Genomic DNA, 18,521 nt, shown 5'->3' with positions numbered 1-18,521 from the left:
TTAATCTTCATAAGGCTGTAAGTGCAAGCGGTTTTAAGCTTAATTTTATCCTACAATCCTCTACTGCTTGACTAGAGAGCAAGTGAACTCACCGTGCTGTAGTTTCATGGATAAAGCCAACCCGATCACCCAACCCAACAGCCCCTGCTCAGTGTTACATCTGAGACTTTGTTCCTTTCCTTTCCTTCCTTTGTGGAAGGCCCCCCTCTGAAGGCTTCCCTGAATGTGTAAGCCGCAGGGTTCTCCCCAACTCCCACGGCCCAGTGGTCCCCAGGGCACATTTGGTTCCATTAGCACTGAGCCACACCCTGCCATCATCACCTGGCAAGCCAGTGGGTGTATGGTAAGGTGAGCAGGACCCAGAGCTTGGGGGCTTGAGGGGACGCCTTTGGTTTGAATGTCTCACCACTTCCTGTAGCCTGCAGGAGAAAGTGACCGTCCTGCAGCTCCCTCTCTCCTCATCCCTCACCTTCCTTTTCCCAGTAGGAACAAACAAGGTGTCCTGACTGCCAACAAGTCTGTGCGGTTTGGGTCTTCGGAAATCAGAAGCTGCCCCAGGAAAAGGAAACCGCCAGAGTGGTGGCCTTGAGGCCTCTGAGGCAGATCTGGGACTGATTGATGGGAACCTATAGTCCCTCAGCTGTTTGGGTGAAGAGCCATCTTTCCATGTTAGTTGCGGGCTGCAGCATTAGATGCTTTTTTGTGTTAGCTAGAGATAACCAACCTTAAGCATGCCTGGTAGCTCTTCTTGTATTCTTTGTTTCCCGTAAGTTTAAGATCAATCACAAGTGCCAAGAGCCTGAGAAAGTGTGGGAGATCTAGAGCCCTGGATTTGTACAAGCATCCTTGGCAAGGAACGTAGAGAAAAAAATAAACAAATCAACAGTAAGAAGTGATCCAGGAGGAATTAAACATTATTTAAGTCCAAATCCATGGGGAAAATAAAGCAGCTTGGTATTGTCGAAAGTGACTCTGTTAAACACCTTCCCTGTACCAGCTGCTCATATCCACGATCTCAGTCCCTGCACAGCCCTGCAAGGAGGAGGAGTTATTACCCATTTTCCAGGTAAAGAAGCTGAGCCTTAGAAGGCCAGATTAAGTGTCATTTTAAATCCTGCCTACTTTCTGCTGGCTTGAAACTCACTTGGAAGAGTCCAGCTCTCTTCTCCAGGTCCCCTATTTGCCCATGAAAATCCTGCCTCTCCCCTGTTGCCACGTTCACTCTTCTGCACACATACACATTCCTAGGGCCTAAGGAGGTTGTTGCCTTTGTCCTTCCAGGCAGGGATGGAACAGGAAAAGGTCCCCAAGTCCAGCCTAGCAGGGAGACCTGGCAGGATGCTACGTCCCCTCTCAGTGACCTCCCAGTTGTCCCCTGAGAGCTGGAATGGTGGCATCAAGCAGGAGCATAGCCCCTCCCTCTGGTGAAAGGGTGGTATTTTTCAGAGCCCTCCAGACATCCCCCTGCACCGCTTACCTTGTCAGGCAGGCCCGCGCTCAGCCTTCTCCACTGACCTGGGCATCCAGCTGTTCCCAGGACTGAGGCAGCAGGCAGAGAAGGAACCAAGCTTTTACCAGCTGGTGAACCAGGCTGGGAGGTCGGCAGGGCACTGGGCTTTGGCTGCCTTGGACTCTGCACAGCCTCCAGCCAGTCGTGGCTTCCCCAAGGCCTGGCCTCCCCCTCTGGCTGCTAGACAAACAGACTGGCAGTGAAGAGCTTGAGCTCCGGAATCAGGCATACCTGGTCAGACCCATGATCTGCCACCTCCTAGCTCCAAGGCCCTGGACAGGGCATGCGCTGAGCTCAGCTCTCTACCCACTAGGGTCGTTGGGAAGCTTTGGTGAGAGCCGTGTATGTGAAGCACTAACCCCAGGGCCTGACTCCTGGGAAGCCTTTCGTGAACGTGTGTTATTTTCATGCTGTTCAACCCTGAATTGCGACGTCAGAGCTGAGCCTTGCTTACCCCTGCTGCGTGCCTCTACCTTACACTGAGCATTCCAGAGCTCTTCTCCAAGGAAATTTGCTTCAGAAGACACCTGGATGGTGCTAAGTGACCTTAAACTTGCCCACAGAGACCATCCCTGAACCCGCAGAACGTCTGTGCTTCAGATCTGGTGCTTCAGGGCCACAGTGCTTTGGGGAGCTGTGGTGGGCTGTCACTAAGCAGGAGGTTTGATGCCTGGTATATCAGAAACAAAGTGAGAACAGGATATGGTGATAATGGTTACAGTTAGAAAGCCACCTTGTGCTTGGGTTAGCCTAGTCTCTGCCTTCAGATGAGTACAGAGTCAGCAAGTACCCCTGCAGCTTGTCAGCAGCATTAACCCTCTCTAGCCAGCACTGGGGGTTGCTTACTGGGGTTGTATCCCTGCTCTCCTGTGTGAGCCTTGGCAGGTATTATCTCTACAAATTAGGTTTTTCACATGAAAAATGGGGATGACAGTGCCAGGCCTCCTGCAAAACTGTTGGTTACCATGGACCAAGAAGGACTGGGCAGCTGGAAGGGGTGCTGCCTTGAGTGCCCCTTGGAGGAGAAGGCCATAGCGACCCCCCACCGCTCCTGGGCCCCAGGCTCCTTTCTACTCCAGCCTGCCACTAGAGGTAGCTCCAAGCTTTCCTCTCCTGTGGCACCATCTCCTCAGTCCAGAGCACTCACTGCAAACACCTGGGCTTCTGGATCCAGGTGGCCCCTGAAACCAGTGTCCTCATGTAGTCACTGTGTCTCAGATGATGTGACCATCTGTGGAGTCTGCCATGCTTCTAAATGGGACTGGAGCCCATCAGCATACCACGGCCACCCTCAGTGTTAGGAACTTGGGGGAGGGGGAGAACATTATTTACCCTCTGACCTTGAGGCCACACCTAGGTGTGACAAACTAGACTCAAACAGAGTCCACTCCCAGCCTGGTCTCCCTTCCCCCATCCTCCATGTGCCCTAGCCTTTGATGCCATAGTGTGTAAGTGAAGGGGAGAACTGAGCAGGGGGGAGAAGAGTGGTTCTGAGGTCAGGAGCTGGCTCTGCCCCACGACTGCGCCCAGTCTCCTCCTCTGTGAGCAAAGCCTGTGGCAGGAGTACCTTCTGCTTCCTGCACTGGAGGTGGAATGAGGGAAAGATGTGCAGGCCTCTGACTGGAACCTGCAGGTGCTATGCTAGTGCTTACTGCCAGGCTGGTGTGGACCCAGGGCAGGGGTCCAGAGAATGTGGGGCTGGTGTGTGGCTGAGGAACCAGGCACAGTGTGTTGCTTTGCTGTTCCCGAGGACAGGCAGAGAGAGATTTCCTAGGGCCAGCACAGAACCTATTCGCAGGGAGCAAGGGTGGGGGGTGCAGGCCCGTAATTGGGGAAGCCTGTGGGGAGCAGCTCCCCTCTGTTGCCATGGCCAGGCCAGCCCTTAGAGCACAGTGTCCAAGCCTCACAAGCACCCTGGGACGGAGATCCATCGTGAGCCACTGGTGTAGGTGGGAAAGCACTTGTCCAGGATGTACAGTGATAAAGCTGTCACTGAGCACTGAGTGAGCCCAGATCCCTGCATTCCCATCACACCACAGTCCTTCCCTCTGTGGGGACCTGTGGACATGCCCAGGGCCCGTCTCCTGAGTCTTCACTTCTTTCCCACTTAGGTCTCTGTCTCTTGGCCTGGGGTACGGTCAGGAAGCCAGGGACTGGTGGCTGCTGTAGCAGAAGTGCACAGAGAGTGATGACTGAAACTTCCCTTGAAAGCCAATTAAAAGAAGATAAACCTCATTATTGACACCCTGAAAATCAGGGCAGATTTTGTTTGAAGAAGCACTTGGTGGTCCTCGTAGCCTGAGCATAGTAAGGAAACTCTTCTCGCTGGTGCATTTGGGTGTGCTTGTGAAATAGTACGTAGGATCCCGTGGCCCCACAAGGCCTGGCCTGTGCTCAGCATACCAGATGCATGTAGTATGCCACACACCTCTGGGAGTGTGACACAAACCCACACGGCTGACACAGCTAGCTTCCATTTTGTGTCACTAATCTTACAAAAGATAATAACTTGTACTATTTGTCGACCTTTTTTAGCCCCCGAATGCAGACTGTGCCAAGTGTTTTGCATGCAGTATCACACCAACCCTGGGAGGCAGGCACTGGTATGATTCATGTTTCCGCAGAGAGGAAGCGAACACATGCTCAGAGACTAAGAGATTTGCCCAGGGTGAGTGGCAGGGATTCAACCCTAGTCTGTCCAGCCCCCAAAGCCCACTGTTAATCCAGTTCTGCCCTAACTCTGTGTATGCTGCTACTTAGCAGTTGTCAAATGGTGCTCCAGATTTTGTTGAGATTTTGAGATACATAAGCCCAGAAAGTATCTTTAGGCCCATTGAATAGATTGCCAGGATCTGATAAATATGCCTAAAAGCCTGACATTTAAAACTACCTCATCCTGTGACCATATTACACACATAGAAGCTAAACAAATGTACCCCACACTTTGAGCAGGAGGTTAGAAGCCACAGTGAAAGGGCAGGGTTTCTTACCACTGGTATATTTCATTTCCTTGATATACCACTGTCCTAAGTTTGCAATTTTAACATATTTCCTGTGCTCTGAGCCCAGAAGTAACCAGTTTTGGTATATTCCAGGCATATGGTATTAAAGTGTACTTAAGGGTAAAAGTATTTTGGAGACCTTTAAAAACGTTTATTTCTTAGTAATGAAACTCATATGTATATGCGTGTGTCTATATATATACACGTGTATATAGTGTGTGCGGCAGGCATTAGATAATTCCATTTTTAAATGAGCAACACAACCAAAGAGTCCGCTTCAAAACTGCTGCTTAGATGATGGTCTTAAACTCTATTTTGCACATTTTTCAGCATTCCGTGGACCATGAGATTCTCAGCCTACTTTAATTTTTTTTTTTGGTGGGGGCCATTTATAGTCCCCAGTTCTTGTCCTTCCAGGGTTAAGGGCTAATCGAAGAGAATCTGAGCATTGGCCTATACAACATCAACCCCAAAGTGGGGCCGAGTCTGCTCTCTTCCTGGTAGGTACCTGGTGGTTGATCTGAGCTGTGTAGGCCGGCACTTGTGTTCATGGCTGCTCTAATCTCCACTTTTGCCTGGTAATCCAAGAGTCCTCTGAAATTTGGGGCTCTAGTGACCATCAGCAGCTTTGTTTGCTCACCTCTGTAACCTTCAGCTCCAGTTCCATTAAAGGAGAACCTAAGATCTTAATTTTTTTTAATTTTTTTTGATTGTTGGGGATTCATGGAGGGTATAAGAAACCAGGTTACACTGATTGCATTTGTTAGGTAAAGTCCCTCATATAATTGTGTCTTGCTCCCAAAAGGTGTGTCACACATCGAGACCCCTGCCCCCTCCCCCCTTCCCTTTCTTTGCTCTTCCCATCTCCTACCCCACTCCCTCCTTCCCTCTCTCTGCTGTTCCTTTCCCCCACCCCCTCCCTCCTTCTGTCTCTTTCTGCTCTCCCCTTCCCCTACCCCCCCCACCATGTACTAGGTCATTAATTATCCTCATATCAAAATTAAGTACATAGGATTCATGCTTTTCCATTCTTGTGATGCTTTACTAAGAATAATGTGTTCTACTTCCATCCAGGTTAATACAAAGGATGTAAAGTCTCCATTTTTTTTTTTTAATGGCTGAATATATTCCATGGTGTACGTATACCACAGTTTGTTAATCCATTCCTGGGTTGATGAGCATTTAGGCTGTTTCCATATTTCAGCGATTATAAATTGAGCTGCAGTAAGCAGTCTAGTGCAAGTGTCCTTATGGTAAAAGGGTTTTTTTCTTTCTGGGTAGATGCCTAATAATGGGATTGCAGGATCAAATAGGAGGTCTCATTTGAATTCTTTGAGGGTTCTCCATACCTCCTTCCAAAAAGGTTGTATTAGTTTGCAGTCCCACCAGCAGTGTAACAGTGTTCCCTTCTCTCCACATCCATGCCAGCATCTACAGTTTTGAGATTTTATGATGTGGGCCCTTCTCACTGGGATTAGATGTTATCTCAGGATAGCTTTGATTTTCATTTCTCTAATAATTAAGGATGATGAACACTTTTTCATATGTTTGCTAGCCATTCATCTGTCTTCTTCAGAGAAGGTTCTATTCATCTCTCTTCCCCATTGATATATGGGATTGTTAGCTTTTTTCATGTGGATTAAATTGATCAAGCTTTTGTCTGATTCAAAGTATGCAAATATCCTTTACCATTGTGTAGGTTGTCTGTTTGCTTTGGTTGTTGTCTCCATAGCTTCACAGAAGCTTTTCAGTTTAATTAAGTCCCATTTGTTTATTTTTGTTGTTGCAATGGCCATGGATCTTCTTCATAAAGTCTTTCCCCGGGCCGATATTTTCAAGAGTTTTTCCTATGCTTTCTTAGAACCTAAGATCTTAAGAGCCACACATCATCCTCTTGGTTTCAGCAAGCCCTCTTAAAAATTTTAGACCCTACCCGCCTTTGAACTTTAGGCCTGAATGTTCTAAAAGAGAGCAGATGATGTTCATGTCTGAGAAGAAGCATTTCAAACCAGCCAGAGCACTTGATTACTTCCTCACGAGAATGCACAAGCTATAAACAAAGCCTTTCTCATTACCTCTGGAGGACACAGCCAGGCTCCTATAAATTCCAGAGCAGCTTCTCCAAGCCCCAGCAAGGCCTACAGCTGGAACATGTTGGTGGCCTCCACATTTTGGGAGGCAGAAAAAGTCTTAGATGTGTCCTCGGAAGATTTCCACTGATGTGAGACTCCAAGATAAGGGAGGCAACCAATGTCCTTCACAAGTTTCCAGAAATTCTTCCTAAACTTCAGGCCCACAAAGGCGTAGAGCAATGGGTTAAGGCAGGCCCGCAAGTATGCAATGGCCTCCGTTACTGTGATAGCATAATGATAACTGGTCATAGCATAATACTCCCAGCTTGTGCTGCGGATGAGCTTCACGAGGTTGAAAGGTGTCTGGGTCAGCAGGAACACAGCCACCACTAGGAAGATGATCTTTAGAGATCTGTGCTTCTGGAAGCCTCGAGCATGAAGCAGGGTCTTGATTATGACTGAGTAGCAGACAATCATGGTGAGCAGTGGCAGGAAGAACCCCAGTGTCATCTGGGTAGCAAGAACCACAGAGGAAATGCCATCATCATGGTAACCACAGATGACCTTATCAAGATAAGGGACATTGCCATAGATGATCTGGGGCAAGGAAACCAGCAGGGAGATCACCCAAATGAGTGAGCAGATGATCTTGCCCCTGATCATCCTCTTAGCCTGCTGGTTGTAGGCCTTGGTGGCCTGAACTACTGCAAGGAAGCGATCCACAGTAATGCAGGTGAGGATGAGCATGGACGTGTAGAAGTTCATAGTGTAGATGCCCAGTATGGTCTTGCACATGAAGTTGCCAAAGATCCACTCATGCATGCTGGCATAGGCCCAGAAGGGCAGAGTGCACACAAACACCAGGTCCGCCAGGGGCAGGTTCACCAGGAATACGTCTGTCAGGTTCTTCAGCTTCTGGTAGAAGATGGATATGACCAGCACCAGGGAGTTGCCCACTAGGCCACCGACGAACACCACCATGTACGTGCAGGGCAGAAAGATCTTCTTGAACTGCAGGAAATTTTTATGGTCCTGGCTACTGTCATTAGAAGTGTTGAAGAACCCATTATCTTTGTAGTCTTCATACTCTGCCATCGTGTCTGTTCTGATGAACCCCTGTAGTCAAAACCCAAGAATTATATGTGGTGCTGAGGCGGACACTCCCCGTCTTTCCACAACCTGTTGACCACATGTTGGGGGCAAATAGCCATCTCCTAAACCCACCCACCATGGTACTCAGAAAGAACACAGTCCACTATGCTGAGGCTAACCACTTCTTAGGGAAATGGCTCAGACAGGAGACAACTTTTCAGGGTCTCAGCCATCTGGGAGACAACTCATAACTGACCCACACACAAACATTCCATAAAATCTTGTGCTCAGTTGTTTTGAAAGCAAAAGTGACTGTGCAGTCAAATAGGCAAGTGCCTTTGGAAGGGTAGCCCTGCTCATTAGTGAGGAGGGCCTGTCTTCATCCCACCACACCTGACCCACAGCTGCCCACCCATCCTCAGCCTTATTTGCTGTTAACTTGCAAAAGCTAAAACAAGTTCCCCTTCTGGGGGGGTCTGCTGTCAAGGAGATGCCTGGAGGCTGCAGGTGTTTAGGGGATGACAGAGACTTCTCTGCCTGGGCAGACAGTCCTTCCTGCCTTTTGTTCCCCTCAGCAGCATAGATTTAAAAAGGTGACTAATGGAGAAGCAAGGCATAGAAACCCATGCTGCCCAGCACTTTGTCCATGCGAGCTTCACGGATAAGGAATTGGGTGTTTCTCACACCCCATCCCACATTGCCTTTGTCACCTGGCACATTTTATGACATTCTACTGTCAGAGCCTCATTTCCTAAAGACTTACTGATCTTTAGGATTCTCTTAAAAAGTAGATTTCCCAGCGAGGGACATGGCCTTAGCTTCTGTGATTAGTAGTTTAGAGCTTAGGGGCCTCTTATTAAATGAAGGACCCCCCAAAAATAAATAAATAAATAAATAAAAAATAAATGAAGGACCCAATTGAAATGGGGCACCAGGTGCACTGAGGCTTGTAGCAAAAAGACCAGATAACTGCCTTTCTTGCTCAGTGTTCTGGCCCTACAAGATGTCACTTTTCTCTGACCACCTCTCTGCCCTGTGACCCTGAAGAGGGCCACAAAACATGGGACATAACCGACAGCACAGGAGCAGAGGCAGTTGTGACAACATCAGCCTGGGAGCACCAGGCCCATCCTTGCCACTGCAGATATTCAATACCCAGCAACTCATTTCCAGTGGCCTGGAACCATATCCCACCAGCACATTAAGATGTTTTAGGAATAGCAGTGTTTGGACAGAATCTCTGCAAGGTTTAGCAAAGTCAGAATATTGCCTGGCCAGAACAGGATATGCAAGAGGCCAGGTCATCTCTTTATTCCACATGGAGATTTCCTCTTTCCTTAATGTTGCTCCTAACTGACAACAGCCTCAGCCCTGATGCTGCTGCTTACCTTGGTCTTTCCTGGGGCCAAAGTACCCTTCTCTCCAGAAAGGAAGGGCTTTGCCTTTTGGATGAGACTACCCAATAAATAGTCCCTGCCCCTCCGCCACAATGTTAGAACTCTAAAGGTGATCGGTGACCAATGGGCCTCCTGCCCCTGCTCCTTTCTGGGTGCTAGATTAAGTAGGTCCAAGGGTGAAATATATGTGTTATTGCTTCACACGGGGACAAAAACATTTGTTTTCATCATTGAAAATATGAAACAGGCAGCTTGGCTTTGCTGAAGAATACTGTTCGTCTCTGCATTATTGCTTGACTTACTCTTGGCTTTTTTGTTATTTTCCTATTCCAGCTTTTGCTAGACTCTATGTTCTCATTATATGTTGCCTTAAAGGATCTGCGCAAATTAATTTGTAATAATTGGTAAGCTTTAACATTAAGTTAACTAGGATGGGCAATTCTGAAGATTATTGAAAATTACTTTCCCTTCTAGTAAAAGTTAAAAAAATTCATTTCTTTATCTTTTATAATCAAAATCCTAAGTTGATTTCTGATAATTAAAAAAAAGTAATATATATAACTTAGGAAATATTGTAAAAGTCTAATACTAAAGAATGAAGCAAATTATAATTCAGATATAAAATGGAATATGACTAAAATGTTTAGTAAGCATTTTTATGCCTTTGAAAAATGCAGTACACTTAAATTGCTCAGAATGGTGTAAACACAAAGTGAATAAGCAAAGTAAGTATTTGCTATTACCATTACAACAAGTAGATGGCAAAAAGGATGTAAAATTCATTGTGATTCTTAACTTTTTTAAGTTATAAACTTTGAGAATCTCATAAAAACTTCAGACCTTTCCTCAGAAATAATGTACACACATGCACACACATACACAAAGACCTGCAATTCTAGGGGTTTGCAAACCCTTGAATCCCTCTGTGGACCCTTGTTTAAGCATCCATGATAAACTGTGAGATTTTGACTTTATTTGTAAAAACAAATAAAGACAAAAAAACAATGACCAAATTTTATCAGCACTTGGCCTCTGGCTGGTAGAGTTATGGGTGACTTATTTCCTTTCTTTATATTTTTCTATAGTTTCTAAAGTTTATAGTAGCATATTGATTTACATTGAAAAAAAGTAATAATCTGCAAAGAAATGAAAGGAGAACAGAGATTATTTGGTGAATAAATACAGTGACTAGACTCTCATGTCCCTGCCCGTGCCTGATTTTGCCACTCCTAGCAGTACCGTAAGCTTATACACACTTACTGTGTGTCGTGTTCAGTAGTTTCCATATTTCTCTAACATAACCCACACAGCAGCAGATGGCAATGATGGATTTGAACCAAGAGCAGCTCAACTATGGCTTGGGGCTTTGTACCATTGTCTCATTGCAGGCAGGAATCTGACAACCCCAACAATAGTTGGGTTAGTCCTCCCCGTCTTCTCTTAAGTATTAGAGGAAGACAAATGACTCACCAGCACAGATGTTGCGCCGTTTTGTTCCAGAGAGGAGCTTGCTCTGCTTCTGCTTCTCTGTGATGTGGTCCATGCTTCCGCTGAGTATTTTTTAAGAGCCCTCGGGTGGTTACTATAAGAGACCCACCCCACACTCTCATCCTTGAGATCAGAAGCCACATGATCAACCTGCATGGTGTGATTTGGGGGTTAGAGATAAGCAGCTGTGACTCTGATACCCTGTACCCCTTCATTCTGGCTGTGGGCTTATTCTTCTGTCCAGACCTGAGAAGCATTTTACTTGTAAACCAAAGGGGAGCAGTAAGTAGGTTTGGCTCTGGTAGTTCACTGAAAATGGTGGCAATTGTACCTTTAAATTATTTCATTGGCTAGTCAGACATCTCTTTGGAATAGTTTGGGTATGGGCTGATGTGAATTCCATGCTATGGGCTGAGTTCTGTGTTGCATACATCCCCAGCAAACAGGATAGCCATGGAGCCTTATGTTCTTGGGCAAGTGAGCAGCTCTGCAAAGTGGGTATTATCCTCATTTTATAGATGAGCACACTGAGGAGCATAACCAGAATAATAGCATCATGTGCGCACAGCTAGTAACTGGCAATTTAAAGATAGAAACTCAGATCTCCATCATTACCAGACCAATGGACTGGATGGCTTCTAGGTGATGGGTCTGCCAGAGAGCCTGGTGCAGCCTTGTCTCCAAAATTTACACCACTCAGGCTCCTTGGCAGGCAGTGCCCACTCACCCACTCTGTTTCCTGGCTGGAATCATCTCGTTTCCTGGGGCTGCCCTCTCTATTCCTGGAACCCTCTAGATGTCCAACACCTTGACCTCAGTATAGTTCTAGTTGGTAATCTTTATGGTCCAACATTCCTGACCCCTCTGGGAAATAATACTGGAAGACAGGAATTGGAGGAATGTCTGCCAGAGTCACATTCCCTGGTGCCTCCTGGTAAAGAGGACACTAGGACAAGGTGTGACTCCATTTCTGCTTTCCCAGAAGCAGCTAGCCTCATGCTGAGGTGCCCGGCTCCCTTCTCTGACTCTGCACTACCACTCACCCTGCTTGCCTCCAAGTCTGGTGGCTCTCTCCCATCTGCTGGACAAACTCTCTTATGTGACTCTTCCTAAGGGCAAGGGCATTAGGAGCAGAGAGCAGGAGCAGCCCCAGGATTCAGAGACTGACGCTCAGTTCTGCTATGAGCCTAGCCCCTTGCTAGATACTTCCTGTGTTCAGTCTCATACAGATGAATAAACAGAAGATTAGAGAGATTAGCTCACTTGCCCGAGAACATTCATATGCCCACAGTCACCCAGGGTCTGTTTTGTTGGGTTTTTAAAATTTATTTTTTTAAGTCATAAATACATAAATCATGTATACATTAATGCATTTATGGGGTACAATGTGCTGATTTTATATACAATTTGGAATGCTTACATCAAACTGGTTAACATAACCTTCACCTCACTTAATTATTGTTAAGACATTTATACTGTACACTTAATAGATTTGACATGTACCCTTGCAATATGCACCATAGATGTGGTCCCACCATTTACCCTCCCTCCATCCAACATCCCCCCCTCCCCTCCCTCCCCTCCCCTCTCATCTCCCTCCTCTTCACTCCTTCATCCGGGCCATAATTGTGTTTTGTCTTTCATATGAACGTGTGGGTGATTATAAATTGATTTCATAATAGTACTGAGTACATTGGATGTTTTTTCTTCCATCCTTGAGATACTTTACCAAGAATAATATGTTCCAGCTCCATCCATGTAAACATAAAAGAGGTAAAGTCTCCATCTTTCTTTAAGGCTGCATAATATTCCATGGTGTACATATACCACAATTTATTAATCCATTCATGGGTTGATGGGCACTTGGGCTTTTTCCATGACTTGGCAATTATGAATTGAACTGCAAAAAACAATCTGGTGCAAATATCTTTGTTGTAAAGTGATTTTTGGTCTTTTGATATACACCTAGTAGAGGAATTGCAGGATTGGACAGCAGGTCTACTTTTAGATCCCTAAGTGTTCTCCAGACTTCTTTTCAAAAGGAACGTATTAGCTTGCATTCCCACCAGCAGTGCAGAGTGTTCCCTTTTCTCCACATCCAACGACAACATCTGTAGTTTGGGGATTTTGTTATGTGGGCTACTCTTACTAGAGTTAGATAATATCTCAAAGTGGTTTTGATTTGCATTTCTCTGATGATTAAAGATGCTGAGCATTTTTTTTTATGTGTCTGTAGGCCATGTGCCTGTCTTCTTCAGAAAAGCTTCTGTTCGAGTCTCTTGCCCACGATGAAATGGGATTACTCATTCTTTTCTTATTAATAAGTGTAAGATCTCTGTGGATTCTGGTTATCAAACTTTTGTCAGAAACAACCTGCAAATATCTTCTCCCATTCTGAGGACTGTCTGCTTGCTTTACTTACTGTGCTCTTGGCTGTGCAGAAGCTTTTTAGTTTGATCAGATCCCAGTAATGTATTTTTGGTGTTGCTTCAGTTGCCTGAGGGGTCTTCCTCATAAAGTATTCTCCCAGACCAATTTCTTCAAGTGTTTCCCCTGCACTCTCTCCAAGAATCTTTATAGTTTCTCTTTTTTTTTTTTTCACCTTATACTGGTTTTATATACCATTTGACAAATTTTAATCACACTGAAGATAGTTTCATGTCTTAAGTTTAAATCTTTTATCCAGTGAGAGGCAATTTTTGTTAATGGTGAAAGGTGTGTCACCCAGGGTCTGTTGACCACAAAGCCAGTGTTCCCTGCTCTTTTTTTCTGAGTATGGAAAATCTCAGAGGCCCCTGCTAAAAGATCTGAAGATGTGTGTTTGGGGGCCCTTTTTTTTCTTTCTTTCTTTTTTTTTTTTTTGCAGTTTCTGGCCGGGGCTAGGTTTAAACCCACCACCTCCAGTGTATGGGGCCAGCACCCTACTCCTTTGAGCCACAGGCACCACCCAGGGGCCTTTTTTGAATGAACTGCTTCATACTGTCCCTTCTACCAAACCAGTATAAATGAGTGTGGTGCTCCTTATGGACGGGAACCATGAGGCTGCATAGACTATGAACTGATAGACAGATGAATGCAAGGAACGCTTTATAAGTAAAGACACAGGCTGAACTGAATACTGAGAGGGAGATGAGCCAAAGCGCTTATCCTGGAAGCGACCTTTCAGGGCAGGACAGCCATTCAGAGTAAGCCTGCCTGACACTTAACAGTCTTTAAGCCTTGAGAGGTGAGTTTTTCCCAGGGACAAGACAATCAGGCCATTCAGGACAGGTTCACAAGGTGTTAGAATGGCCTGAGCCTTGTCCAGCGTGCTTGGCTGTGCACTTCTCGCCACAGTCCTGTCTACTCTGGGGGTCGGGGGTGGAGGCCTGCACCTGGTACCCCCCCATGATTGTGTGCCTGCCAGTGTGGGAATATGTGGAGGTGAGAAGGCATGGTGTATTTGTTGCAGCCGTTCTCTAACAGAAAGTTCTGCTTAGTACAGAAGACACGGAGCTAAATTTGAGGAACTGAGCCACTAACACTTTTGGGGTCAAACTTTTATTTCAAGCACTTTATTAAATGCCTTTTATTATTTGCCACTTGGTAGTATTAATTGTTTTGAGGACATTTATTTTCTTTAAAACAAAATTCTAAACTCCTTAAGGGTGAGTACCCAATCATATGTGTCTTGGATGTCCCCAGAAACACTTAAACATTTTCTAAATGGAATCTGGGGAAGAATAAAAGGAAAGTGGCAGACATCTCTGCCATAGGTTAACCCTGCAAGTCAGGCCATTGCCCTGCTCTCCTTTCCCGAAGTCGACTGGGAGCTTTTAGGAAGTTAGTTCCAGGACCATGGGTGAGACATTTGCTGCTACTGGGAGAAGAGACAAGTCTAACTGCAAGGCTTTGGTGGGTGACAGGGCTGTGGAGGACGAGTTAATGACTCCTGACCCACACAGTAAAGGAGCTTCACCAAACATCAGGAGCTGAGTGGGGCTGGGTTTGCTCAGCAGCGCCCCAGGCGGTGAGGATGGGCATGCAGGCAGGTTCGCGTGTTGTGGTCAGACCATAGTCACCAAGCAATCAGAAAGCAAAATACCAGAAGTGCTCCCCTTTTCTTTGTTTTTACACACAAAGAAAGCCAGTGACGAAAAGGAAAACTACTAGTAATTTAGTAGCAGAATAAGATAAATTTAACAAAATGTATAATAATAAAATAATTTAATAGCAAAATAAAAGGATGCCCCCAGATCCCAGAGTGGAGGTGAGGCATGGTACAGTTCAGCCCTACCTCCCAAGCCTGCACTGGTCAGTGGAACCTCCTCCTGTGATAGATGTGCTCTGTACCTTCACTGTGCAACACAGTGGCCATCAGCCCATGTGATGAATAAGCACTTGAAGTGTGGCTAGTGCTACTACGGAGCCTCAAATTTTTAGTGTCCTTCACCGGATGAATTGAAGTCTAAATAGCCACATGTGCAGTTCTAAGCTGACAGTCCCTCCAGTTCTCAGGAGCCTGTCCATTGCCTCCTCAGCCAGACAGTCTAAACCAGCAAGGGATCTGCTCCCCTGGCAATCTGCAGGGTGGAAATTATACAGTAATTGAAAAACAGTCTAAGGCAATTTGATTTGTGACAGGGAAATACAGTAGCTTCTGTCTGTAGAAACCAAGCTACAGGGACCTCCCTGACCATGCCTAGAGAGGTGTGAGCTCTTAGACTGCATTGCCAGGGCTGTCCTGTCATCAACCTTGCTTGTGTTCACCACTTTACTCTTACTTGGTTTGAAAGTGCAGTCTTGCATATGTCCTCCTTTGGCAGCATTTGGGGCAGAAAGGAACCTAATCCCGAGGAATGTAGTCATTTATCCAGCAGAGGCGGCATGCACAGCAGGTGCCCACCCACAGAAGGGCTAGCAAGTTGGCGAGCTGGTGTGTGTGCTAGAGAGGGTTAGCTTGGCTGACCTCTGGCTCAGGGACAGAAACTGAGCAGGGGTTGGAGGTGTCACCATAGCTAGAAGGCTCCCCATGGCCTGGGGAAAGGGAAGAGGAACGTCCTGCCGGCAGGGAGTTTATCTGGCATCTTTCTCAGATAACTGCTGCTGGTGCCCTCTAGTGGTCTTGTTTTTGTTGCCTGTCACTCTCAAACTTTATCCCTTGCCATCCTCAGAACTGCTAGAACATTTTCTACTGCATCCCAGAGTAAGAAATACAGTTCACATGGCTACTCAGTGCACATGCATGTATACATAAGGTCCAAAGAGGAGCCTCATAAATACTTATCCTCCCAACATGCAGTATACTCTTGCATTTGATAGTTTCTATTTTATTCCATTTCTTTTAATGATGAACGTACTAAATTGATTCATAGCCCACTAAATGGGTCATGACCTACAGTTTGAAGATCCATCGAAAAGATTTCTCCGTCCTAGTCATTACCTTTGAGACTGCATCACTCTTCCGTCCACACTCCCCCCACTCAGCCAGGGCCAGCAAGAGCCTAGGAAGCTACTCTGTGGGTTGTCTGCTGTAATCGGGAGCTGTCCATCTTCACGGTGAGCAGAGAGGAGGGTGATGGAAGAAAAGAGGGAAAAATAGGTTAGGACGCCTTTTATCGTAAACGCAGGAAATTTGGGAGAACTAACTTCTGTTTTCTGAGTTTCTCTCATCCTACGTTCTTTCTTTATCTCATTTATGGTATTTACACTTTTGGCAAGGATGAAAGCAAGGGAAATGAGGCAGGCGTGGACCTTGATCCCGTGCTCTGCCCTGCACCTCAGCTGCTCACTGTCAAGTGGGTGGTTGACTAGATGTCTGAAGCTGCTTCTCACACTAACATTCTGTGATTCTGCCTGTCCCAGGGTGAGGGCTCAGGGTCTAGAAGCCAGTGTTTGGAAGAACAACAGGAAGGAGGTATTAGGCAGGATCTGGAGCCACGGAGAAAAGGAAGCCTGAAGTGACATGGCTTGCCCTTGGCAGCAGCGGGTACTATAGGACATGGCCTTGTTGCACCTTCCTTGGAAAGAGTGGACAAGGCCCAGGGCAGGGAGCCGCTGAACTGAGCAAGCCCACCTCTTTCCCAGCCAGTGGGCTCTATAAAATGCCTCCTCCAACTTCTTCAAGGTTTATAGCCTTTTCAAGCTGGCCAAACCTAGAACCCATCTGTTTCCATCGGCATCTCCCTTTTTTGTTTTTTATTCTTTCTCCCATTTAGAAAAGAGAAAACTGTTCTCAGAGGAGAAAAGGGCTCATCAGGAGTCACAATCACAAAGCTGAGGCTGGAACCATGATGGAGTGACCCCACCTGAGATCTTACCACCCCTCGGGGCCCACAGTGACCCCCAGATAGTGGGAGCCCCACTGCTCAGGGTTGATGGCCGTCAGTCCTCAGGAGTAGGCTGTTTTTGAAACTCTGTGCTTGTCACAGGCTTACTTAGCTTAGTGCAGGCACCTGGGTACTGGTGGGTTTCTGATGATCTGAGCAGCCCCGGGGATTGCTCCAGACTCTAGCACCTGCCCCCCCAGCGTATGTGTTTTTGGCTCTAGCCCTGTCTCTGAGGAACTGCCTGGGCCTCTGTGTCCCCATCAGTGAATGCAGGGACTGCAATCTGCCTGTATGTTCTAAGGATCAGTAATGCAGTAAGTATTAAAAATCTCAGTCAAGCCGGGTGTGGTGGCTCACGCCTGTAATTCCAGCACTTGGGATGCTGAGGCAGGTGGATTGCCTGAGCTCAGGAGTTCAAGAACAACCTGAGCAAATGCAAGACCCTGTCTCTAAAAAAAAAAAAAGAAAAAAAATATTCTCAGTCAAATAAATATAGAAACACTGGAGTCAAAATTTGATATCCTTACTGCAGGGCTTCTTGGAACCTTTAATCTATTGTTTAAATACACCGTGACTTTCTAAGGGAAGGAGACAGTGTGTACTGCTCACACTGCCATCCTGGTCCACTGCTGGCTCTCTGCACAGCGGATGGTGGTTGTGATGGGAAGAGGAGATGAGTCAGGCCCTCCCCTTTTATGTGTGGCCCTGTCCCATCCCCTCCCCCTTGGCCACATGGCTGGCTCTGGGACTTAGACCCAGTGGCGTTAGCCCTTCTGGCATAGAACAGGAGGGTCAGTTTGTGTTTATGCTCACCCCTCCCTCCACCCAGCAGGAGGACGCTGGGAAAATCACCACAGCCCCCTTGTCTTTCCCACTTCTGCCCGCTTGGCCCCAGCCCCTGTGGCCTCCCTCTACTCACAGAGACTGTTGGTGTCTCTGCCATGGCTTCTGTGTTTAAGGATTCCCCTTCATTCCGGGTTTGACTATATGACCCCAGACTGTGGGACTTTGCATGCTGATAGCTAAACAGCTGTGATCTCATGTGTGACATTTCAGGGACACCACGTCAAACTCATTAACTCCTGAGGACACCGAAGACATGCCTGTGGGGCAGGATGCAGAAATCTGCTTGTTGAAGTCTGGAGAACTGATGTAAGTGGTAGCTGCCAAGTGGGCCTTTCTCAGGTTTGGCACTGGGGAGGTGCCGGAGTTGGGGATCACCCTGGGGCCTTTCATTTGGCACCAATGGGGGTGCTTTTTGAGTGGTATAATTTATATGCATTAAGGGTCAAGAAAATAGATAGTGCTTAAATTTTGATAAATGATACAGTACAGTCCCCAACACAATTAAGATAGAGGATAATTCTGTCACTGTGGAAGGTTGCCTCTACTCCTTTATCCCTCTACCACCCCATGTTCTTTTTTGAAAATAACTTTTAATTTTCTCATTGTACAAGTGCTGGGTTTACAGGGCTGCAACAGCATCTGACCTGGGCTTCCATCGTTTTCATACACGTATATACATATAATTTTTGACATAAACAAATGCTCCAATTTTATTTTGTAGTTTTTTTTAACTTACTATAGTATGAGTATTTTCCCATATCACCCAGTGCAATGGCTGTGTAATTTATCACTGAATAGATTCAGCT

The 18,521-nt window shown here is 46.4% G+C and overlaps 2 protein-coding genes across 5 annotated transcripts in view; one reads left to right on the top strand and one right to left on the bottom strand.

The window, feature by feature from the left end:
• Nucleotides 1–18,521, top strand: part of FYCO1 (FYVE and coiled-coil domain autophagy adaptor 1) — a 103,735-nt gene that overhangs the window by 65,019 nt on the left and 20,195 nt on the right. For all 4 annotated transcript variants that reach the window (XM_053599601.1, XM_053599602.1, XM_053599604.1 and 1 more), the window contains one exon: nt 17,926–18,021. In XM_053599601.1, coding sequence (XP_053455576.1) covers nt 17,926–18,021 — 96 coding nt within the window. The remainder of the gene's footprint in view (nt 1–17,925; nt 18,022–18,521) is intronic.
• On the bottom strand, nt 4,735–11,431 carry CXCR6 (C-X-C motif chemokine receptor 6). Its single transcript, XM_053599605.1, has 2 exons — nt 10,544–11,431; nt 4,735–7,700 (listed from the first exon to the last, which is right to left on the bottom strand). The coding sequence occupies exons 1-2, from the start codon at nt 10,715–10,717 to the stop codon at nt 6,651–6,653; spliced, it is 1,224 nt and encodes a 407-aa protein (XP_053455580.1). The 5' UTR covers nt 10,718–11,431; the 3' UTR covers nt 4,735–6,650.

The sequence above is a fragment of the Nycticebus coucang genome, chromosome 8 (genome assembly GCF_027406575.1).
Source record: "Nycticebus coucang isolate mNycCou1 chromosome 8, mNycCou1.pri, whole genome shotgun sequence".
Classification (NCBI taxonomy): domain Eukaryota; kingdom Metazoa; phylum Chordata; class Mammalia; order Primates; family Lorisidae; genus Nycticebus; species Nycticebus coucang.
Note: the sequence above shows the minus strand (reverse complement) of the source record. Positions and strands in the feature narration are given on the sequence as shown.

Bases quoted from the DNA above. Each gene is read 5' to 3' on its own strand.
- CXCR6 (XM_053599605.1), bottom strand. From the start codon at position 10,717: ATGCAGGTTGATCATGTGGCTTCTGATCTCAAGGATGAGAGTGTGGGG. The intron at 7,701-10,543 runs GTGAGTCATTTG...TTTTGACTACAG, and splicing joins ACGGCGCAACATCTGTGCTG to GGGTTCATCAGAACAGACAC.